General features: G+C 50.4%; 2 protein-coding genes and 1 long non-coding RNA gene across 9 annotated transcripts in view; 2 read left to right on the top strand and 1 right to left on the bottom strand.

Moving 5' to 3' along the window:
• The first annotated feature begins 922 nt into the window (after nt 1–922).
• LOC132667578 (CMP-N-acetylneuraminate-beta-galactosamide-alpha-2,3-sialyltransferase 1-like) lies at nt 923–11,057 on the top strand. 2 transcript variants are annotated; one of them, XM_060616532.2, is made up of 5 exons: nt 923–2,275; nt 2,700–2,894; nt 3,046–3,094; nt 3,195–3,314; nt 8,863–11,057. In XM_060616532.2, exons 1-5 carry the CDS (start codon nt 1,956–1,958, stop codon nt 8,920–8,922), a joined length of 744 nt encoding a protein of 247 aa, XP_060472515.1. In that variant the 5' UTR covers nt 923–1,955; the 3' UTR covers nt 8,923–11,057. The 2 variants fall into 2 exon arrangements, with proteins under 2 accessions (XP_060472515.1, XP_060472521.1); XM_060616538.2 differs by lacking the exon at nt 8,863–11,057 and adding an exon at nt 3,816–4,188.
• A 98-nt stretch (nt 11,058–11,155) lies between these two features.
• Nucleotides 11,156–24,015, bottom strand: part of CEP250 (centrosomal protein 250) — a 51,219-nt gene continuing 38,359 nt past the window's right edge. For 5 of the 6 annotated variants that reach the window (XM_081795335.1, XM_081795337.1, XM_081795336.1 and 2 more), the window contains 9 exons: nt 23,732–23,853; nt 22,670–22,790; nt 21,511–21,632; nt 18,418–21,027; nt 15,826–15,918; nt 15,464–15,619; nt 14,557–14,643; nt 13,526–13,588; nt 11,156–11,680 (listed from right to left, as the gene is read on the bottom strand). In XM_081795335.1, the coding sequence (XP_081651461.1) occupies nt 11,423–11,680; nt 13,526–13,588; nt 14,557–14,643; nt 15,464–15,619; nt 15,826–15,918; nt 18,418–21,027; nt 21,511–21,632; nt 22,670–22,790; nt 23,732–23,853 (3,632 nt within the window). In that variant the 3' untranslated portion in view covers nt 11,156–11,422. Of the gene's footprint in view, nt 11,681–13,525; nt 13,589–14,556; nt 14,644–15,463; nt 15,633–15,825; nt 15,919–18,417; nt 21,028–21,510; nt 21,633–22,669; nt 22,791–23,731; nt 23,854–24,015 lie in introns of those variants that run through there. The other variant, XM_060616513.3, reaches the window with a different exon arrangement.
• On the top strand, nt 15,605–16,391 carry LOC132667604 (uncharacterized). Its single transcript, XR_009605260.2, has 2 exons — nt 15,605–15,683; nt 16,081–16,391. It is a non-coding gene; the product is annotated as an uncharacterized LOC132667604 (long non-coding RNA).

Here is a 24,015-nt window from a genome sequence, read left to right as displayed (position 1 = left end):
TTAAGTTTCAAGCAAGGAGAATGCAAAATATCTCAATAATACTTTTATATTGCATACATGTTGAAATGACAATATTTAGACATTAAATATTGGTTCACATATTTCTTTGGGATAGCACCGCTAGAGACAAAGCACATGAAGCTTAATGACACAACAGAATGTAAATATTATCCTTGATGTAGAAGTTTAAAATACCAATGTTGGGACGTGTAAAGGGAAGATAATTGACAAATAGAAGTGTATGGCACAACATTCTCAGAGAGAAGGGCTTCAAGAAATCTTGTCTTGTAGCTACAGAATGAGAAATAGATGTTAGGGTCCATTATATAAAATTACAAAGTAACCAAGAGGGTACTACTAAACATAATGATATGATGTATATAGCGGGTAGAGTACACATAGTATCATGATACAGTGGTATGAGCATATCATTTTTTTTTACATTTATTTATTTTTGAGAGACAGAGAGAGACAGATCACAAGTGGGAGAGGGGCAGAGAGAGGAGGTGACACAGAATCCCAAGCAGGCTCCAGGCTCTGAGCTGACAGCACAGAGCCCGACGCAGTGCTCGAACTCACAAACCTTGAGATCATGACCTGAGCCGAAGTCAGACACTCAACTGACTGAACCACCCAGGTGCCCTCCCTCAATTTTTTTTTTTTTTTAAATCATTTAGAGATACGGAAGCAAATGTTGAAGAACAGTTAGAAGAGGATGTCTCTGGGGCGCCTGAGTGGCTCAGTCGGTTAAATGTCCGACTTCAGCTCAGGTCATGATCTCACTGTCTGTGAGTTGGAGTTCGAGCCCTGCATCTGGCTCTGTGCTGACAGCTCAGAGCCTGGAGCCTGCTTCGGATTCTGTGTCTCACTTTCTCTCTGCCCCTCCCCTGCTTACGCTCTGTCTCTCTCTGTCTCAAAAATAAAAAAAACATAAAAAAAAAATTAAAAAAAAAAAAGAGGATGCCTCTGAGGAGAGGCCTCAGGTAAAGAGGAATAAGGGCAGTTGCTTCATGTTAAAAGCCTTTGTGGACAATGTGATTTGTTTTGGTTTTGTTTTGAAAAAATAATTTGCGGGTATTTACCTTGGTGATAATTGTCAAAAAGAAAATGAATTCAATGCTTGAGAGGTTTTAAGAGTAGAAGAGACCAGGGGCACCTGGGTGGCTCAGTCGGTTAAGCACCTGACTTAGGTTCAGGTCATGATCTCACTGTTCGTGAATTTGAGCTCCACGTCGGGCTCTGTGCTGACAGCTCAGAGCCTGGAGCCTGCTTTAGATTCTGTGTCTCTCTCTCCCTCTGCCCTCCCCCAACTCATTGTCTCTCTCTCAAAAATAAATAAACATTAAAAAGTTTTTAAAAAGGGTTAAATAGACCAAGTATTCATCTATCATGAATTCGTCAATATGATAAATTTTCTCTGACCCAGATGGTTCCAAACGGCCCTTCCTTTCCCTTCTCTGTCTCCTGCTCGTCTACATCAGACTTGGCACATATCCATTCCCTCCTCACCCTCTTGTTCCCTTGACACTTGACTTCCAAGCCTCCCTTGTCAGCTGGGCTCTGGGCTGAATGCCAAAGTGAAGAAGGGGGACTTGCCAATAACCCTTCATAGTGGAGGTCACAATGTGGTGTCTGTGATGAGGTCCCTGTTATAACTGGGTTGGCGTGAAAGACCTCACTGGGTATCAATCTCCTCTGGGAGACCACAGAACACAGGTGTCACCTCTCCCTTCTTCTCAACCTCCACCCCAGGCCTTAGCAGATTTCCTTTTAGCATTTAGCAGGTGGCTGAGGAAGCAAGAGGTGAGGTGTTGGGACTGAGATGTGGTGTGAAGGGTTAGGGGAGGAACGGAAGCCATCAGGACAGGGGGCACTGGTCTGTTGGCCCCAGCCCCTCCTCCTTCCCAGTACCAGGTGTCAGAGCTAAACTACTGTCTGCTGGGGCACCATCGTGGATGCCAGAGATGAGGGTTCGATACTTGAAGAGGAGTCTGGTAGCTGCCTGTATGCTTACATTGTGGCTGATAGCCTCCTTCCTGAGCCAGGAATTCAGCCAGAATGACCTCCATGAAAAGGCCAGAATACAGTCAAGGCCAGAATCCTGCCAATGCTTCAGATCTTTCAGAAAGTGTATGTGTTCATCTGAGATCTTCGAGTGCCCTGCCTGCCTCCACACACCTGGAGGATCTGACTGGTTTGATGAATGCTTCGAAAGGGCCGTTGAGCCTGTGCAGAAGTCAGAAGAGCCCATGTCCTCTGATGCTCTGATATTGCGGTTGGTCAGTACACAGTATTGGTCTCTGTCCAGTCCCTGCTCCCAACACCATGCTCTGCCCATCTCTCCCTTCACGGTCCCAAGCTCTAATCTTCTTCCAAAGATAGTGAGTCTGAGATGAGCCCCTATTCCTTCCTCCTATGCTTTTCTGAACTTCAGGGTGTCAAGTCAAAGAAAGAGTTTGAGGGTCAGGACCAGCAGCCAGTAGAAAAGTCTCCCAGACATGCACAGGGCTATGCAGGGCCCAGCTGCCGGACCTGTGCAGTGGTTGGAAACTCAAGGTTCCTATGGGGCTCTGGCCATGGATTCAGGATTAACCAACATGGCATGGTCCTCAGGTGGGTGCAGAGTAGGAGGTGGAGACCAGGAAGGTCAGACCAAATCCCCTTCTTCCCCCAAATCTCCACTCTGCTCTCCTTTCTAGGATGAACCAGGCCCCTGTCCAAGGCTTTGAGATGGATGTGGGGAACAAAACCACCATGCGCATTATGTACCCTGAGATGGCTAGCGCACAGGATCCTGGCACCCAACTGCTGCTGCTTCCTCTGAATTCATCTGGTCTAAAGTGGTTTATGGAAGTGCTGCGGGAACAGAGCTTCAGAAGCCCAGTAAACCCTGGGTATGGCAGTGAGTGGAGCCATTGCAGAGGGTGACAGTGGGGACTCCAGAGGGACCCTTGCTGAATTTTGGGGCACCCTCAAGGCTTACCTAAGCTTGGGGGCTTCTGTGTCAAATGACTCTAAAATTCCCACATCCCAATCCCTTTTTAGATTTCAGATAGTCCAGGTCCCCGGTGGAAGTAACAAGAGCAAAGACAAGGTGAGGGATCCAGGAGGGTAAGGGGGGAGGAGCAGGATAATGTGGCTGTGGGCAGCCACCGGATGCCCTTCAGGTCAGCACTCTCCCTTATATTCTCTAGGTCTTGGTGATCAGCCTCAACTTTCTCCAGTATGTCCAGCATTGTTGGCTGGGGAAACACAGTTGGTTTCCATCCTTGGGGTTCGTGGGTTTGTTGTATGCCCTGCACACATGTGACCAGGTAAGACAACTTCTTCAACTCACTGACCTTCATCCTTCTGCCAAAAATGTCCATTTTCCCAGGGACTTCAGGTTGAGTCTAAAGTTCTTTGCCTGGCTTTTAAGACCCTTCATGATCTAACCACCACTGCCTTCTCTCCCTAAACACACACTGTGCTTCTTGGCATTCCCCAAACACACTAGATCCCTCCTGCCTTCTCACACACTGCTGCCTCTGCCTGGAATGCCCTTCTCTTGTTTCCCTGGGGAATCCTCTTTTCCTCCAATATAATCAGGAACAACTCATTGACACTCTCTTTACTGGGCTCCGGGGTCATACTGTGTGTTCAGAGTGTGTCTTCCCCGGAGAAGGTGAGCTCTGTTCTCCTCCGAGGTCCAAAAGGAAGACTATCACACTAGATGTTAAATGAATATTTGCTAAAGGATGATTGGTGGGCATGGAGGCAGGACAGGATCCAGGCTGTGACCCTGTGCCCCTCTCCTGTCATATCCTATTTCCCAGGTATCCTTATTTGGTTTTTGGGACAGAGAAGCTCATGAGGTTGTCCCATTACTGGGATGATAAATATTGGCTCAAGAGTAACATGCACAGTTTCAAAGAAGAGCAAAAGATCATCTTTAAGCTGGAGTGTGAGGGGAAAGTTGTTGTCTACAACTGAGATGTTTTCCAGCCTGTTCAGCCCATTGGAAGCCCCAGGAGACTGACAGGTAGTCAAGGGGACCATGGAGTATCAGAGAGGGACTAGGGTTTTAGTTGACCCTGGATATAAATCACTCTGCTGCTAAATAAAACTGTAGCTTATTCCTCCCAATGGATTCCTGGTGGTATTAAAGGCTGCATTCTAACAGCAAATATGTCCCCATATGACATTTATATGCATATGTCACATTATATGTGTGTATGTGTGTATATGTGTGTGTGTGTGTGTGTGTGTGTGTGTATACAGCAAACATGTCCCCATATGACATTTATATACATATGTCACATTATATGTGTATATGTGTGTGTGTATAACCAAAAAATATAATCAAATGAAAAAGAGGAAAAAGCAAACCCTAAAGTTGAGAACAAATCAAATGGACCTAACTGCCTATCAGATTGGTAATATAAGCACCAGGGAAAAGAATTATTTCAAGTTCCTTTGGAACTCAATACACTATGTATCCTTTACAGGATATATTCTGTAGACAAAAAGAACTATAAAGAAAATTTAAACTTCACTTAGTGGGGCACCTGGGTGGCTCAGTCGGTTGAGTGTCCAACTTCAGCTTAGGTCATGATCTCATGGCTGGTGAGTTCGAGCCCCATGTTGGGCTCTGTGCTGACAACTCAGAGACTGGAGCCTGCTTCAGATTCTGTGTCTCCCTCTCTCTCTGCTCCTCCCCCACTCGTGCTCTGTCTCTCTCTCTCTCTCTCTCTCTCAAAAATAAGTAAGCACTGAAAAAAATTTTCACTTCACTTAGCAGATTTATTATAATATTAGTATTATTTTTGAAACTATATAATGGGTATCATGGAATAAAGTAAATAAGTAATTATATTAATATTATTAGGAACCAAATACAAAGTCAAACAGGTATAGTAAAAACTCTGTGACATTAAATTCAAACTGGAAATATTATAAACTCAATTTTTAAATTATTTTTTATTGTGGCAAAATATACGTAAGATTTACATTTTTATCATTCTAAAGTGTATAGTTCAGTGGCACTAAGTACATTCACATTGCTGTGCAACCCACATCACCATAAACTCACGATTTTCCAAATACATTTTCTGCTCTGTTATCTGAATGGTCTAAAAGCCATAACATATCTGTAGAAATGATCAATCCTGGAACTCAGATTTTGTTTTCTAAATACTTCTTTCCCATGAAACGATTCTAGATCTGTAGAGGAAAAGTACCAGGAAAATCTAGACATCATAGTTGGGAAGATTTCAACATTAAAAACAGCCATTGTCATGATGGAATCACAGTGAATATACAAAGAATCCTTGAGTCCATAATGATACTCAGAAATAAAAACAATTCGTTAGAGGAAACCATCAACTCGGGGGAGAGGGAGCATTTATCCTGCTGTTTTTATAGAAACAGTAGTTCAGGGTAACCAAATAGCCTCCGCTAATGAGGGTGTTTGGTTGCTGGGTATACAAAGCAAATATCCACTATGTTCTACCTCCTTGGCTGCCCCCAAAGCACATACACACACTAACATAATGCAAATATCCCTCATACAGCCAAGAGCACACGTACCCGCCTCCCCAAGGGCACTGAGGTGTATGGGATGTCTAGTTTGGAGCCAGAGCCCAAGAATCCCCAAAGGTGTGAGCAGTGCTACTACCTATTACCATGTTATTCTGGATACTGGACCTATTATGACATCATAAAACATATTACAGGTCTTTAGAGGAATAAAGTTGGCCACTCTAAAAATAGAGTCTTTATCGCTTCTCAGCCTTTTGGATAAGGTCAAGTGTAAAAGTAGAGTCTTTAAAATTTTTTTATTTTAGAGAGAGAGTGAGAGAGTGTTCGGGAGAGGGGCAGAGGGAGAAAGAGAGAGAATCTCAAGCAGGCTCCAAGCTCACTGTGGAGCCCGATGTGGGCTTGATCCTGTGACCCTGGGACCATGACCTGAGCCAAAATCAAGAGTCAGATGCTCATCTGGCTGAGCCACCCAGGCACCCTATAAATAGAGTCTTAAAAAATTGGTTGCCCCTGGAGAGAGGTTGAAAAAAACTGGATGGGAAACTGCTACCTTCTTTTCTACTTCATTTTATAACCATGTACATGCATTGGTTTCATTTTAAATAAAAGAAGCAAACAAAAAAAAGTTTGGTTAGATAGAAATTTACTTTTAACCACATCAAAAAGTTTTCCTGTAGATTCTTTCCTCAAGAGGGGTCAAAAAGGGACACCTGGGTGGCGCAGTCAGTCAAGTGTTCGACTTGGGTTCAGGTCATGATCTCACAGTTTGTGGGTTTGAGCTCTGCATCGGGCTCTGCGCCGACAGTGCAGAGCCTGCTTCAGATCCTGGCTTCTTCTCTCTCTCTCTGCCTCTCCCCAGCTCGTTCTCTCTCTCAAAAATAAACATTAGAAAAAAAAAATTTTTTTTAAAAAGAGGGGCCAAAGTCTCTTCCTTTACCTTTTCTGCCTTGTGCTTAACAACCCCACACTGGCAATAGATGGCGTCCATCTCTAAGAGATGCACCACATTAGTCTTGGCACATATTCTCACTCTTTATTCCTGTCCCCATTATGCTTGATTGCCAAGCCCACCCTTGCCAGCTGGACCCTGAGGTGAATGCCAAGGTGAAGGCGGTTACCCACAAGGCCTCCATGCAGGAATTCACAATGTGACTTGTGTGGTGGGGTCCTGATACTGGGCTGGCATGAAGAACCCCATTGAGCATCAACCCCTTCTCCAGGAGGCCACAGGATACACTAAATGTTGCCTCTCCCCTCCCTCCACTCAGCCTCTAGTGGAGCACCCTGTAGGGCTTAGCAGGTGACTATGGAGCTGTGATGGAGGCCACCAGGGCTATGTGGTGCTGAAGTCTGTGACTATAGCTTCCTACTTTTCCCAGTGTTTGGTGTCTGAGTCAGCCAGCCACTCGTCCTATGCATTGCCCCACGGGAAAAGAATGAGGCCTTAATGGTGGGTTTTAGGCTTGTGGGCTGAACATCAAGTTCACCTATGGCTGATGCTTCAGCTCTAGTAGGAAAGATCTAAACTGAACAGGCTAGCTGGTATAGCTCCAAGAGCCTGCTATCGCTCTTGGGACCCACAGGCACACCTCTGGACCCCATAAACACAGTGTTATCTATCCGATCAGCTTAAAAACACTCTGAAAGGGCTCTCCAGGCCTCTCTGCCTCCAGGATATTCTGTGACACTTCCTCTGGCTTCATTTGAGTGGCCAGTGAGTCTCTTCTGGACATCCAGGTCATTCTGCAAGTGTTTGTTTAGGTGCAGACTCTGTCCCCCCTGGAGAAGAGCTCCTCTTTACGGTGCTTCATGACACACAGGTTTAATGAGTATTTCCAAGTGAATGGACAGTTGGATTCAGGGCAAGGGGCAGCAACCAGCCATTTTATCCGTAAGGATTCTGTATCTGGAGTTGGGCAGACAAGAAGTGGGCCCTTATACAGGGAAGGCAGTTACTTCTAAAGGCTGCAGCCTGACATGTCGAGCCACAATGCAACAGCAGAAGGCAAGGGAATTGGCCAGCTCGAATGTGAGGCTATTCTTGGCCAGCAACAAGCCTTAGACCCTTGGATCTGACTGGTAGGGCTGGAATCCTCAGATCTAGGAGACATAACAGGAAACTAAGACAGGAAGTCCAGGAGAGATGTGTGGATTATCAGGCACTGGTATAAGCCTTCCCAGATTCCCTCACCTCAAGGACTTGTAGACATTAAAAAGAACCAGATTTGAATGCTTATTCTTCTCTCCCTCCCTACGTCCACACATATGGCCATGTGCTGGGAACAGAGAGCACCCACTCTGAGGAGCACATCGCACAGCCCTAGTAGAGAGGCTCATTTCTCTTTGATCACTGACCCATTCACCTTTTTACCTCCAAGCCATCCCACCTGTGTCAGGTTTCAGGGCCTATGGAGGCTATAAAGAGCTGGTAGCATTGGTTAACAAAGGACCAAGAGAAAAGAGGTCAAAATGTGTATACTGTGACAGGCGACTGATGTAAATGAAGTGGGAGCACAGCCCTACTTTCTCTGGAGGAGCCTCTCTTCTCATCCTCACCTCCATCGGGGTCTGGACAACCCCTGGTCTCAGCAGGGTAGAGGGAGTAAATTCTAGGGCCCCAAGTTGAGACCCCATGTTCTTGGACTTCCTCCTCCCTTGCCTACTTTCTAAGTGTGGTGAGCAGAGCCGAGTCTGCATGTCTTCCCCACTGCGCCTGAGGGATCACTGCTTGCAGCACACCGACAGCCCCTGCTTCTTTCTGCTCCCTGCCTCCGCACACCACTGCCCCCGCTCTGCAGGGCCTAGTGTTTGCACAGAGCTCGGCTGCTCCATCCTCAGCCCTGGGGAGTGAATAGGTGTTTAGTGGGCCAGAGGGAGGAGGTGAGGTATTGCAGGGGTGGGGGGCAGGCAGCTGAAGGTGTCATCTGTCCTAAGACCAAACAACTAACCAACCATCTGGCTGAAAAGGGACCTGTTCCATGGGCTGAGATGAGGCCTGCATGCCAAGTCTTAGGCTGCAGATTGCCTTGCTGCTTTTGTAGGTGAGGTATCCCCCCCTCCACTGGTACTTCTGGAAGTTCTGCTACTGGCCCCAGAGCTGCAGAGGCCCTGAGGTTGCTCGTCTGGATGGCCTGATTCCACCAGCAGTGTCTGCCTAGTTTGACCAGCGCTTCCAGATGAGCCCTGAAGCTCCTTGTGGAGTCGGAGACCACGATTTCCAGAGTTCCTGGGCTCTGGGCTGTATCCCCTCCCTGACTCCTTTCTCTACTCTGATGGGGCCCAGCCTCCTCTGTGTTAGAACATGGGGGTGAAGTGGTAACTGGTCTGTGCTCTTCTTTGTAGGCACTGATGCTAGGAGACCTAACCCCATTCCAGCTGGCCAAGGAGGAACTTTTCAGCTGATCCCCACAGCGAAGCCCTGAGACCCACCCATGCCAGTCCTGTGCTATGCAACGTGGAACTCGGGGAATCTGAAGTCTTCACAATATGGAGTATCCACTGAGGAGCACCACCTGTGCTCAGAGGGTGAGGGTGGTGAGCAGTGCCAGCCTGTGAGCCCCAAAGCCTTCCTGACTTCTTTTCCTATCTCTGCAGAATGAACCAGGTCCCAGTTTTAGGTCCAGAGAACAACAAAGGCAACAAACAGAATCTACCTGCACATAATGCACCTGAGAATGCCCATGACCTGGAGAGAATATCCACACACTGCTGGTGTTGTCGCAGCCACCAGATATAGGGTGGACTGTAGTGGTCTTGACCCAAGGTGGAAAAGGGCATCTTTTACCAGGTGGTGTGAGGGTGGAGGCCCCAGGCCTGGAGCAGACAGCCCTGGCTTTTTGGTGTAAATGTTGATCTTGTCGTCACTCTGCAGTGTGTGACTGTATACTCCCCACCTCCCTAACCTACAACCAGTTTTTCCTTCTCTACTTCATGCTTTTCTGCCTTCACGCTTCTACTAGTCCCGTGTAGGGAAGCATATGAGTCAAGGTAATTGAATTGTGCTCTGGTGATCATTGCTGTAACATGCAAACTATGGAGGCTCACTGAGAGAATGGGGTGCCGCACCTGGCAGACCCAGGCACTCCCTAGGAACATTGCCCAGACTCTGACTCAGCTCTTGTCCTCTTCGACTCTCAAGACTTTCTGTTCTGTACCAGCCTCTAGCAAAGGAGACAAGGAGAGGCTGGAACAGAGGAGAAAAGTTTTGTGAAAGGAGGCCTCTGACCTCAGCTCTGACCTTTCCCCCCAGATTCTGGTGACCAATGTCACCATCCTCAAGTGCATCCACGAGACCTTGCTGGTCAGAGACATTTCCCAACCACCAGATTCGCTGTGGCATGTGGGGTGGAGAAGGAAAGGAAGGTCTGGCCTGATGCCTTTAGGCAAGGTTGGGTCCTGCCTAGAAGATCCACACTCTTCTCTAAGCTAGAGAACCAGAGGCGAAGGACCAAAAAGTAAGGAACCAAGAGAAGTCCTGTTTGTCCTTAAGAACTCCTAGCATAGGAAAGGCCAGGTGAGGATTCTGAGCCACAGGGAATCTGAATAGAGGCAGGGTCCAGGCCAGCATCTCTGGGGCTCCAGATATAATTCTGGGGAGCTCTAAGCTGTAACTTTTTACTAAGTGTCTGTTGCTGAGTCCCATGCCATGAATTTTTAGAACAAAACTTCAGCAGTGGTGAACAGCACCCTGTCTACTGTGTGATGTGATGAAACAGATGGGGCCTGAGCCCTGAGTAAACAGGTTGGGGGAGTGCAGTGCTGCCCTCAAACCCCTGCATTCTTAACTGGCCTTAGCTCCATCCTCAGGCTTAGGAAAAGGAATTCCAGAAGGAAATCAGTTGAAGGGTCAGAGAAAGGCCATGCCCTGCTGTTTTAGAGAAGCTGTTCTCTTAGGCTTCAAGGAAGTTGCCAACAGTTAACTCTTAAGTCTGTGAACTGGGTTCAGTCCAGGGTGCCTCCACCAGGGTGAGTCTATTAGTGACGAATTCTGCCATAGTCTATCCTCTTTACTGGCTTGACACGTGGTTGGACTGCAGAGGACCAGAGTTGGTTCCAGCTGGTGTGTCCAGGAAGGGATGCCAAGGGCATTCACCCAGAGCAGAAGAATGAGGCTCCGTGGAATGTCTGAACTCTACAGACTGACTTTAGCCAAAGGTCAACTCAGTGTTTTTGAAGCCCCAGAAGTGGTTTTAAGTCAAGAACATATGATAGTTCCTTATTATCCATGAGTTCGAATCTGGATCCCAAGGCCCTCCATAATCTCCCTCCCTCCCCATCCAACCTTGGCCCCAGCACACTCTGCCACAGGCTGACCAATCTCACCAGCATGCCAACTCCTCCATCCTTCAAGGGCCAGCTCATGCCTTCTTGCCTCAGTCCCCAGTCCCCTACGTACTTCTAGTCAGTACACAGTACTGTCTGTGACTCATTGACGAGTGCTCATCTGTTCTTGTCCATTGGACTCCAGCTCCCTGTGGACAGGGGCTTTGACTTGTTGCATCTGCTATAAGTCTTCTCTATCAGAATGCAGGCAGACAACAAATTCATGCCATCTGACCGGAATCTTCAGGAAATTCTTCTTTAACAGAAACCCTGACATGCTGTTGCCACCCAGTGACACAAGTGGAGACAGCAGCAGAGAACAAACACAGAGACCTGGGGTTTATTGTTGACGGGGAGGAGAAAGATTGGGTGAAGTGCTGGGATAATACATTCTAGACAAGAGGCAGTAAAGGTCCCTTGGCCAGAGCAAAGCACTCCTCTAGGGTGACTCCGTGGGCTACAGGCAGGTGTAACTTGCCTCGTTTCCAGCCTTGCAGACTTCCTTCCCTCTTCCTGGGCCATAGCAGCCATCTGTGTGTGTGTTCCCTGGCCGGTCCGTATCCTGCCCTGGCTGTGGCTGCTACCTGGAGGTGGCTTGGGTAGGGCTGGGGCATAGCAGGACCGGCCCTGGGGATGTCAGACTTTGAGTCAGGGACTCATCTAGCTTGCGGGTCTCAGCCTCCAGGACAGTGGCCTCAGGGGTCTGGGCCACGGCCAGAAGTGAGTGGGACAGGCTGTGGTGCAGGCCTGCCAGCTCACGGCTCGTCTGCGTCGAGCGAGCGATGTAGTCCTGCCTCTGCTTCCGCTCCAAGGCCAGCTGGGCGCGCAGCAGGGCCACCTGCAGGGGGGGGGGGGGGCAGGAAAATCGAGAGGGAAAGAGTAATTAAGTGCCTCGAGGCTGCCCCACGCCTTCCCGCTCTGCTCCTGTGTCTTTTGTGACTGCGCATTTTTTTTTTATTAACGTTTATTTTTGAGACAGAGAGAGACAGAGCATGAACGGGGGAGGGGCAGAGAGAGAGGGAGACACAGAACCAGAAGCAGGCTCCAGGCCCTGAGCCATCAGCCCAGAGCCCGACGCGGGGCTTGAACTCACAGACTGCAAGATCGTGACCTGAGCTGAAGTCGGACGCTTAACCGACTGAGCCACCCAGGCTCCCCTGTGACAGTGCATTTGAAGCAACTACCACACACAGATCTCAGGATCAGGCTTTAGTGTTTAGGGCAAGGGCCCCTGGGAATCATGGAAAAATCCAATGATTCTCAACCGTGGCTGCACAGGGGGCTCAAATAGGGACTTTAAAAACAACAGCAACAAAACTATTCATCAACTTTATTGAGGGATCATTTATATGTAATAAAATGCCCAGATTTTAAGTGTAAATTTTGATGTTTCATAATGTACATACACGTGTATAACCACCATCCCGATCAAGATACAGAATATTTTAATCACTGCAGAAAGTATTTCTGTGCCCTTTTGGAAGCTTTTAAGAAATACTCTGACTTGGGGCACCTGGGTGGCTCAGTCAGTTAAGCATCCGACTCTTGGTTTCAGCTCAGGTCATGATCTCGCATTTTGTGAGTTGAAGCCCCATGCAGGGCTCTGAGCTGACAGTGCAGAGCCTGCTTGGGATTCTCACTCTATCTCTCTCTCTGCCCCTCCCCTGCTCATGCTCTCTCTCTCTCTGTCTGTCTCTCAAAATAAATAAACTTTAAAAAAAAAATTAAAAAAAAATACTCTCAATTAGACTGCAGTGAGGCCTGGGCATCAGCATTTTTTTCAAAGCTCCCCAGGTGGTTCTAATGTGCAGCCAGGGATGAGAATCCCTGCTTAATTAACCCTTCCATTTCTCTGAGTACACTGAAACTACCAGGAAGTGGTTACTGGGAGCTCAGGGCAGGTCCAGGACTAGGGTGAGGCAGAGAGGCTCCTGGGGTACAAAATTTAATGAGGGACTCCAGGTTGATAGTGAGCACCTCCTTAAATTCTCCACCCAACGTGCTTCCCTTGCCTCACCCTAGTCCGGGCTCCATCTCAGGACTGCTTTGTCTGAATTCAGAGTGATAACCAAGTCTAGCTGTAGAGATAGGTTCTGCCAGTAGTGACTATTAATTCCTGAAAGAGGCTTAGAAATAAAAATTCCACAGTTCTTATTACTCCTGGGTCTTGAAAGACAGGGTGAACCTCTAGGTGAGGCCAAAGAGGCAAGAAGTCACTCAATACTGGTTTCCCTGAGCATGGCAGCTTGAGCTGAGGTATGGATCTTGGCACTGGTCCCAGACTACTTTGCCTGCTGTGCTGGCAACAGTTCTGCCTGCAAAGGTGCATTTGAGGGCACAGGAGGCCAGGATGCTTCTGTTTGCTTTTGTCTTTCCTCCTAGAATCTTCTGTGTGCCCCTCAGCCCTCTTCCTTCTCCTTTCCCTTCCTAAGGAGGAACCTGGAAGTCTGGGGTCTGGAACATGCTTCCTTTCCCACTCTTGCCCTAAGCAGATGGGAGGTTGAGTCAGGACTGGGCCCTTCTTGCCTTCCACATAGACTGAAGTTCTGTGAGGGAGAAACCATTTCCCCTCCCCCTGCTGGAGGCGCACAAAGGGTCAAGCACACAGCAGACACTAACGCCTTGTTGCCTGTCTGCAGCAGAGGGAAAGGGGACTTAGAAAGCTGATCCTTCCAGAACATACCTCTTTCTGCAATTCAGCCATGTGCTTGGCATCTGAGGCGCCCTTCTGTCCTCCTCTTGCATCCTATGGAAGATAAATGCCATTCCTGTTGGAACAAGCCTTCCCACCCTGTGGGTTCTCTAGGCAACCTCAGTCAGCTCATCCCAGTCCTGGGGACCAAGGCAAGGGCTATGGTCCCAGTTCAGAAGTGTCTGAACCCAGACTGGACTCCAGGTGGCACCATGACCCTGGGGCAAGGAAGCCCAGGAGGGCCCAAGCCAGCTTAATGGACACCCATGGAGACCTGATGCTGAACATCCAGAAGGCTTGAATGGCATTGGCTTGAGTCACCTTTTCATTTATAGAAGTACACCACACATCTGGTTTGTGCTAGCTCTGGGCTGTGAGCTAGGGATGCAGAAAGGAAGACAGGGTACCTGCCTTTGGGAAGCTTTCATAAAGGGGGAGAGACAGAGAGCCTGAGGGATGCTCAGCCACCAGAAGCAGTCTCTCCCCAACAGGCTGCAGCGCTGTTGACTGATGGGCATAACTCAGCTAAAAGAGTGCTGGTTTGGGGAGTCTTCCCCCAATTCCTTACCCGAAAAAGGGAGTACCATGGACCCTAATCTTGTAAATTCAGTACTACAAGAGAGGAGATCCAAGAGGCCCACAAAGTTGCTATCAAGCTTCCAAGGCACCTCAGGGTCTGGCCAGCATCACCCGTCACACATATGCCAGGGATTCCGACCAGAAGCCCAATGAGCCCCACTCCTGGGTAAGCCTGAGACCCTGGTCTGGGAGCAGGAAGGTTATATGTCAGTGAAGGCTTACTGAGTTTCTGATAATGCAGGGCTGCCAGCCATGACTCCATCCCCACCCCTTCCTGGGTCCGGGACACACTGAGCTGTGCTAGGCTGGCCAGAACCAAGCCAGGAGGGGCTATCTGGATCAGCTAACGTGGGCGTCTCCCCTTGCGAGGGTAGCCTGAGATATGCTCTGCAGGCAGCTGTTTCTGATCCTCTGGAGGCTGCAGTCAATAAAAAGAAGCAAACCTGCTGTGTGGCTTCGCTGACCTCCAGGATGCCCGTCCGCAATGCACGCATGGAGTCCCTCTTCAGCCTCCTGCGCTCTCGCTCTACCTGCCGAGATGCAGGTGAGAAGTCAGGGCTTGGCTTGGCTATGGGGCTGGAGCAGAACTGCCTTTCTCTCTCTCTCTCTCTCTCTCTTTTTTAAGTAGGCCCCCTGCCAGAGTGGAGACCAACTCAGGACTTGAACTCACGACCCTGAGATCATGATCTGAGCTGAGATCAAGAGTCAGATACCTGGGGCCCTTGGGTGGCTCAGTGGGTTGAGTGTCCAACTTCGGTTCAGGTCATGATTTCATGGTTCGTGAGTTCGAGCCCCACATCGGGCTCACCGCTGTCAGCGCAGAGCCCTCTTCTCTCTCTGCCCCTCCCCTACTTGTGCTCTCTCTCAAAAAACAAACAAACAAACAAACAAACAAAACAGAGCGAGACATTTAACCGACTGAGCCACCCAGGTGCCCCAGAAGTGCCTTTTTCGAGAGAAAGCTGGTGTGGGGGTGGGTGTGAGCACAGGGACAGCAACCACGAGAAGGTAAGCTCCTGGGTTGAGGAGAGCACATGCAAGGGCAGCCCTGAGAGCAGAGATGTGCTGATGGGGCAGAGGAGGTAGGGCTGGCCTCTCAGGCTTTCAGAATAGGCTTAGCAAACATTTTCTGTAGCGTTTTGGCTTTGCGGGCCTTTAGATCTCTGTCACAACTATTCAACTCCACTACTGTGGTGTTCCCAAGAAACTTTCTTCTCAGCAGTGGGCAGCAAGCCGAATGTGGCCCTTGGGCTAGGGTTTACCACTCGGCTCTGGGGGCCACACAAGAAGTGGAGATGCCTGCCCATCGGACCCTAGACGAGGGAGCTGAGGACAGGAGAAACGACCTACCTGCTCCAAGGTGGCCCGCAGCTGGACATTGTGGCGCTGCAGCTTGCTCCGGTCAATCTCTAGCTGTGCCACTGCTTGCTGGAGTTGTTCCAGCCTTTGTCCCCACAGCTGCTTCTCCTCCATCCCAGGACTCGGTTCAGCCTCCACTCCAGAGACCTGCAGGAGAGACCTGTGACTCTCACCTGGGCAGCCCCATAGACAGATGGGGAATAGATAGCAGGTAAAGGGACCAATCTGACAGGTCTGAGCTTCAGGGACCCAATTCCCAAAAGAGGGAGGGACAAGCCCCCTGTAAAGGAGCTTCCTCCTGGCCATTTCTTCCCACTGGGCCTCCAGCTCACCTCTTCCAGCTGTACACCTACCTCTTCTCTGGGCCCCCGTTCTGCTCTGCTGGTTGAGCTGGGGCTGAGGAGTCGCTCCTTCTCTAGAGCCTGCCTGGTGAGCTCCAACTCATCCTGGGATATCAAGATGTGGAGCAAATTACACCATGGCAACCTCATATCCAGACCCACCCTACCTTCCATCCTCATGAAAGCCAGTTAATTTTCTCATCAGGTTATAGTCTTATTGTTCCTGGAGACTCTGAGCTATTCTAGTGCAGAATCTTTATTTTACAGATGGACAAAGCAAAGAAGCAGAGAGGGGTCTCTTCAAGGATACATGGTGGGCTACGACTAAAACCTGGCTCATCTGAGATCTCCCACAAGCTAAGCAACAACTTGGAGCACTGAGGTGTTGTAGACACGAGAGCATGGACTCAGTAGAGCTGGGCATTATGTCACCACTTACTGGCTATGTGACTTGGGTCAAGAAACAAGCAGTCTCCAAAACCCAGTTTCCTCACTTGTAAAATGACTATATGCTCCACGAAGCATAGATTGAGCCTTTGGCATTAAATCCCTCTTGATAAATGGTGACCCCAGTGCTAGATATTTTCTAGGTGCCATATGTCACACAAATGGTAACGATCAAGAAGAGAGACAGGTAAGAGGAAATGAATGTATGTGTGCGGGTGGAGAGTGTCTGGGAGACAGGAAGAGCCTAGCAGTAAACAGGCTGCGTTCTAGAGTCAGACTCCTTAGAGCTAGTTCTGCCACTGACTGGCCATATGACCTTGGACAAGTTGCTTAGCCTCTCTGAACTATAAACTGAAGCTAACAATTCCTAGTTCTCAGAGTTGTTGTGGAAGGAAGTGAGAGTAACAGTGCCCGGCATGGAAAATGCTTAAAATAAAAAAAAAATGGTAGCACTGCAATGAAGGGCAGCATCTAAGAAATGTTCTTGAGTGTTTGGAGGAGGGTGCAGGGGGAGCCTGACCTGAGCTACAATACTGCTTAGTGACCGTCCTGCCCAGCTAAGCACTTTACTTTTTCTGTGCCTATACGTATAAGCCTAGAAATAGGAAAGGAATTCTACATGGTGAATGCTTCTTTCCTATGCACTTTCTATGTATTATCTCACTTCATACTCAAGACGGCCCTACAGGGCTGGTTACTGTCATTCCCTATTTTATCGAAGAGAAAACCATGAGTCAGAGAAATGAAGGCACTTATCTAGGGTCACACAGCCCATAAACTGCAGGACTATATTGCAAACCCAGGAACTTGACTCCAAAATTCACAAATGTATCCCCTTCTCTGCATATTGCTTCCAGAAGGCAAGTCCCAGCAGTGTTGGGTGTCTGAGTGGGGTTCTCTGGGGCTCAGCCCTGGTCAAGGCACCAGGATGTAGAGTCAATTTCCTGGGAAAAATGAGCTGGGTTGCTCTTGGCAAAAGAGATAATGCTTCTCTATGGCCAAGTCAACCTTGCTCTCCTGACTGCTTACTCTGTACAGGGCTGGTGCTCAGTGCTGGGGGTGTGAAGGGGACAAAGACATGGCCCCTGACCTTGAGGTTGAATGCTATACCCTAAGGTCCACTTCTCTCACTCAACATTCCACCTAGACTAGTGCACTTATCCCTAACTGTGGAGGACTTTGAGTCTCTGTCTCCAGTCTCATCCTTCAACCTCAGATCACTTTACAGACCTGCCCACTGGACATCACCCCATGCATGTCCCACAGGCACCTCACTCCACTGCCATTCCATAGCGTTCCTGAAACCTGCCTCTGAGCAGAGATCTGGGGGTTTGGTTTCCTTCTTCCCATTCTTCACTCCCCTGTCTCTTAGTCAACTGCCAGAAGTCCCATGAGCCCCTAGGTCCACCCTCATGTCACCATCCACCCTTACTATCTTAGGCCATCATCTGTCTCCGGACTTGGATGACAGCCTCCTCATTGGTCTCCTTAGATTTGTTGCTCCACATGGCAGCCTGAACGATTCTCTGAACTGTACATCGGATTGTGTCCTATACACACACACACACACACACACACACACACACACACCCCTCATCCGCGCCAAACACTTCATCCAAGTTCCGCTGGTCACCCAGGTACTTAACATAACTTAGAAGCATGGAACGAGGGGCCCCTGTCACCTTGTCTTCTGTTGCCAACTGTCCCTCTGTGTCCCAGTCAGCCTGAAGTCCCTGCACAGATACTCCACACCCTCCTTCCTCTTTCTTCTTCCCCAAAAAGCTCCTCCCCCAACCTGTGCTTGGCTAATTCCTTACTGGTCCCTTCAGATCTAATCTTAAACCCCACTTTTACTGGGAAGCCTTTCAGGAAAGCTTTCCACTAGGGAAAGGCTGAGTGTCCCTCTAGTGTGCTCAGAGCATACTAAACTTCTCTAATGAGGCACTAAATATAACTAGACATTGCATTCTAATTGCATATCTTCTAGACTCAGGGCAGGAACTGTGGGTGGCTTATTCTCTCCATATCCCCCCAGACCAGCACGATAATCTGGATCCCACTTAGGTTTCTTGCACCCTGAGGTGCCACAAGCCCAGGGTGCCAGACAGCCCCCCTGGGCTCAGTCAGACCAGCCGTTACTGCCGGGGAGGAACTCACCTGCAACCTCTGGCGTTCTGAGTCCCGCTCCAGAACAGAGGCTTGTAGGAGCATGGCCACCTCCTGCAGATTGCTGACGCTAGCCTTGCTCTGGGCCAGGGACAGTGCCAAATCCTGGGCCTTCTCCCTCCACTCAATCTCCCTGGCCTCTGTCTGCCTCAGGGCTGCCTGGAGTCGCTCCAGCTCTTGCTGAAGCCGGGGCCCTAAAGCATCAAATTGTGTAGAGGGCTCCTGCGCTGGGGAGGCTGTGTGGCTGTGCGGTGAGTCCTCCAGATTCTTCCTTTGCTGGGTCTCCCTCAGCCCCAGAATCTCCTCTTCCTTTTGGGCTAGAGTCAGCTGCAATTCCCTTAGGCTTTCCCGGAGGCCCCTCATCTCTTCCTCTTCTCTCTCCCGCCCTGCACCTTGCTTCCCTTGATCTTCTCGGTCCCTCTGGGCCAGAGACTGCTCTAGCAGCTGCCCCTGTCTCTTCTGATGACTCAGCTCATCATCCCTCTGGGCAAGTGCCCGCTGGAGCTGCTGCACAGCCTCCTGATGTCGGAGATCCCGGTCCCGGATCTCCCCTTCCCGCCTTCTCAGGGCCTCCTCCAGCTGCCGGGCTTGTGCCTGGCAGGAGTCCAGGGCAGCCTGCAAGGTGGCTGTGCTGGCCTCCAGGTTGTGGCTCAATTCTGCCTGGCCAAGGAGACGCTGCTCCTTCTCCTGCAGGGTAGCCTGAGCCTCGCTGAGGGCCTCCTGCAGAGCCTCAGCCCGGGCCCGGGCCATCTCTTCCCGATGCCGGGAGGACCGGCCATCTGCTTGCACGGCCTCCAGCTCCCGGCTCCGCTCCTTGAGCATGGCCTCTGCCTGCAGCAGGCTGTCCTGCAGGCCCCGGATCTCTACCTCGTGCTCCTGTGCACGCTCCGCACACTGCTGCCGGAGCGTCAGCAGAGCCTCCTCCTGTTCCCGAGACTCAGCCCTGAGGTCCCCCAGCACCTCCTCCAGGGCCTGCACCCTCTGTCCCTCCACCACCAGCTCTTCCCGGAGCCTTCGCACATGCTCCTTGTGGTCCTCAAGCTCCCCCTGGCGCTCTTTCAGTGCTGCGTGGGCTTGCTCCAGGGCTCTCTGCAGCGTGCTTGCCTTTTCCTTCATGCTCTCCTCCTGTCCCTGCGCCTGCTGCTGCTGCTGCTGCAGGGCCTCGAGCTCCTGGTCCCTCTGAGCCAGGGCTCTCTGGGTCTCTTCCAGGTGACCCTGAAGTGACTGCTCTTTCAGCTGCCCCTGTTCCCTGGCTTCCTGCAGGTGCCGCTGCAGGACCACGATCTCCTGCTCCCGTTGGGTCAGGAGGAGGCTGGTCTCACCCACCTTCCTGTGTAGGCCCTGGAGCTGCTGCTCCAGATGGCCCTTGTGCTCCTTCAGTTCTTGGATACGTTCCTGCTGGCATTCCACCTCCTTCTCCTTATCACGCAGGATCAGTTTCATGTGCTCCAGGCTCCCGCGCTGTGCTTTACTCTGGCCCTTCCCTTCCTCTGCCCGCTCCTGCATCAGTGGCCTCTGGGAGGCCAGCTCCCGGCCCCGCTCTCTCAAGGATAGTTTGATCTGTCCCAGGTCCTCCTCTAGGATCTTGGTCTGCAGCGTCCTCTGATCCTCTAGGACCTGAATCCTCTCTCTCTGCAGCACCATGTCCTGGTCCCTCCTCTCGAGGTCCTGAGTCAGGTGCTCCTTCTGCCTCTGCAGCTCCTCGATCTGTTCTCGCTGGGACTGCAGCTCCTGGTCCTTGTCCTGGAGCTCTCTGGCCAGAAGGGTGCTGCGGCTCTCCAGCTCGTGGATCTGGCTGCTCTGTGCCTGCAGCTCCTGGCTCCTTTCCTCCAGGTCCAGTGTAAGGTGGGTCAGAGCCAGCCTCTGCACCTCCCTCTGGTCCTCCAGCTCCTCGATTGCCTTTTGCTGGCACTCCATTTTGTGGTGGTTTTCTTCTAGTTCCAGGGCCAGGCATTCCAGTGTAACCAGCTGCTTCTTCAGATCCTGAATCTGTCCCTTCTGGGACTCGATCACCTGGGCCTTCTTCTCAAGTTCGAGAAGCTGATGCTCCAAGATGTTCCTCTGTGTCTCTCGATCCTTCTCGAGCTCTTTGATCTGCTCCCTCTGCACAGCCAGCTTCTGTTCCCGCTCCTGGACGGCCATGGGCAGATGCTCTAAAACAGACCTGCACTTCTCCAGCTCCTGGATCTGTTCTTGTTGCACATCCACCTCTTGGTTCCTCTTCTTCAGGTCCAGAGATAGGACTTCCAAGGCAGCCTTTTGCATTTCCCGTTGTTTCTCCAGTTCCTGGATATTTCCCCGCAAAGTCTCTACCTCCCCTTCTCTTTCGGATAGGGTCTGGGCCAGGATAGCTAAATTCTCCTGCAGAGCCTTGTCATGGGCCACCTTCAGCTCACCCTGCTCCTGCAGAGCCTGGGCTCGCTCACGCGCGGTCTCCGCTTCCTCACTCTTGAGTTTCAGGGCCGAACGAGCATTTCTCAAGTCCTCCTCCAGGGCCCCGGCAGCACTGGCCTGAGCCCTGGCTTCTGCCACAGATGCCTGCAGCCTTTCCACCTGGGCCATCAGGTTCTCCTTGGCTGCCTGAAGTAGCTCTCGCTCATTCTAGAAAACAAGATTCAAAACCACCTTAGACTACACTTCCCCGACGCGGTCACCCCTGCACAGGCCCTTCCTCGCCTTACCTCTGCAGTACCAGCAATGTCAAGGAGTGACAAAAAGAACCTGTGCATTCCCCTTAAGCTGATACTGTAAACGATCATCCCTACCACATTCCAGGGCTCTGCTAGGCCCAGAGGGGAAAGCTAGAGGCAAATGAGCCATCTCAGACTCTGGTCCTTCAGGGCAAGGGACAAAAATTTCTACCTTAATTCGGAAAAACTCATTGGAGGAGGATTCACTGGGGCCTTAATAATGGCCCTCAGAGCCACAGAGACAGCCAGGGAAACACAGAGCCTTGCTCAAGGAAGTTGGGCACTACATATGGATGAGGTATGGCCACCGGCCAAGGTGAGTCTGGGGCTGCAGACCTGGCCCCCGAGGAGTAGCCCGAAAGAAATCCCCTACCCCAAACCAGGGCTGCCTCACCTGGGCCTCTATTCCCTGCAGCTCTGCTTGCCATAGACGGCTCTGTAATGATGCCACAGTCTCATGCAGTTCCGTCAGCTCACATTCAAGGGAGTTCTGTTTTCCTTCCCACCTGGATTTCTCTTTGGGAAGAGGGGAGGTGGTAGAGCGAGGCCCATGATTGAGGGTGGAGGAAAAGAGGGATAGAGGGGCAGATGGAAGGTGAGGCACAGAACCAAAGGGGGAGAAGGCCAAGAAGGAGAGAATTACATCCAGTTTCATAGAGACATCACCCATCTTCCAGCTGCTCCTGGTGGTCTAGGCTCCCTGCTGCTTCCGGACTCACGTCGGGATCTGCTGCCCAGTGCGAGCACTTGCCTGACTGCCCTCCCAATACACCTCATCCTGATCACACACAGCTCTCCACCCCTGGGCTCCCAAAAGGGTGGAGCTCAATGATGTTGGAAATCGTTGCCGGTCTCCAGTTCTACGGTTTGGAGAGGTTGCTAGAAACTAGGCTCGCTCTGCTGGCTGTCCCCCATTTCTGCAAAAGATACCAGAACCCAGCTCTATGTGTGTGGCTCTCAGGAAGCCCTTTGCGGACACTTTCAAGACCCAGACTCCCTCCCTAAGTTGTCCTCTTCTCTTCTACAGTGGAGCTTGGCCCTCGAGACCCTCCGTTTCCTTTCCTTTCCGAGTAGTCCCCACCCTTTCCAGCCCTTGGCTGTGGCAGGGGTACGTTCTCCCCAGATTGCCCCACTTCGCTGTGTCTCAAACAAGCCCATAATCCTTCTGTTGTCAAAGTTTAATAATTTTGAGGACACAGTTGGAGATGATAAAAATAAATAATATGGATAAATGGCAAAAGATACATAATTTTATAATGTTCTCAAATAGCCCTGGCCCTAGGTTGCCAGTTTTTAAACACAGAGAAAGTGGAAGCCTAGCCAGGAACTTCTCTCAGTTCATCCAATCTGTCCCCCTGAATCCCTTCTTCTAGGATGGCCCACAAAGGCCAAACAAAGCAGAAAACTAGTCCACAGGGTCATCACTCCTTTGGAGATGTCTCTAGGTATCTTTTCTCACACTTGTTAGTGAGCAGTGAAGAGTGGCTGCCTGTTCTGGGCTTCTGGTGTTTCCTCTCTCTTCCCTCCAAATCTCCCTGCCTTGAGCTTCTCACCTTCCTGGTTCTGGGAGAGCTTTCTCTGCAGATGCTGTAATTCTGTGCAGACCTGACTTTTCTCTGCCTCGGTATCAGTAAGACGCTGTTCCAGCTTCTGGGCCTGCTCCCTCAGGTCATCCTGGGAAAGGAAGGGCGAAGCTGACCCCCAAGTGCCTCTTCTTCCACAAAGCTATCCCAGCCCCATACCCAAGCTGCCCCCTCCTTCCTCTCAGCCCTTGTGGGGTCTGCCACTGCGGATCTAGTCCCTGATAGCTCCTGGGAGTGATGACAGACTCTGCTCCAACTGGCTGGAGCCTAGAATCACCCTGTGACCCTCTGTGTGCCTTTTGAAATACAACTTGCTGATGTCTTAGCCTGGGGTCCCCTCTCCTTTCCCCAAACTCCTACTTCAAAGATCAGTTCAAGTGTCACTTCTTCCCTCCCTGTGTCCCTCTCCAAGCTGGAATGAACTGTCCCTTCCTCCCATTATCATCATTTGTATCTGTTATTGATCCGATCAATTCTATCAGTTCTATCTTAGAATGCAGTTTGCTTCCTTGGCCTCCTTGAGGGTGGAGAGTTGGTCGTTCTCCTTTCTGTACCATCAGCTCACAGTGGCTGGCATACTCACTTTTTATTGAATGATAGGGTCACCAAGGGGTGGAATTTACGGGACTTTTGGTTCAGTCTTAGGCCCACAATGTTCCTATAAATGGCAACCTCAAATTTCAGCAGTCCCCAATTTGTTGGGTTTTTCTTGGACATCTTGGCACCAAGAATAAATAATTCATGGCTGAGAGGAAAATGATACAAACAATATCCCTCATCTGCGCAGGCTTTTCAAGCTCACAGAGCCCACTCAAATCCCTCACTCACTTAATCCTCACACCCCTGGGGGCAGACATGATTTGCCCCAGTTAACTAGTGAAGCCCAGGCCCAGGAAACCACATTCTGTGCTCGTGCTTGCCAGGCAGTAAGTGATGGAAGTGGAACTCATCGCAACTTGATCTGGGGAATAAAACAGTTCAAACCGAGTCTCGGGAGGGAAGAGTTCAAGGAAGAAGAGCAGAGAATCGTACCCGAGCCTGCTGGGTCTTCCACAGGTCTTGGTGAAGCTTGTGGAGGGCAGATGCCACGGCCTCAGCTGACAGAGCTGTCAGGAGGGGCCCTCTCTTAAAGAGAATCCTGGCTCCATTCTGGTCTGAAAAAATGAGGAAACACCTCCTGACTTGGCGGCACTATGAAAGGAAACGGCCAAACCTCCCCTGGTACGGCCTTGGCCTTCCCCCATCCCTCCTTTCCCCCAAAGAACCCCTTCTGAGCAGTTCATTTATCATGCACTTTTTTTAAAGTTTATTTATTT

This window comes from Panthera onca, chromosome A3 (genome assembly GCF_046562875.1).
Source record: "Panthera onca isolate mPanOnc1 chromosome A3, mPanOnc1 haplotype 2, whole genome shotgun sequence".
Lineage (NCBI taxonomy): Eukaryota > Metazoa > Chordata > Mammalia > Carnivora > Felidae > Panthera > Panthera onca.
Note: the sequence above shows the minus strand (reverse complement) of the source record. Positions and strands in the feature narration are given on the sequence as shown.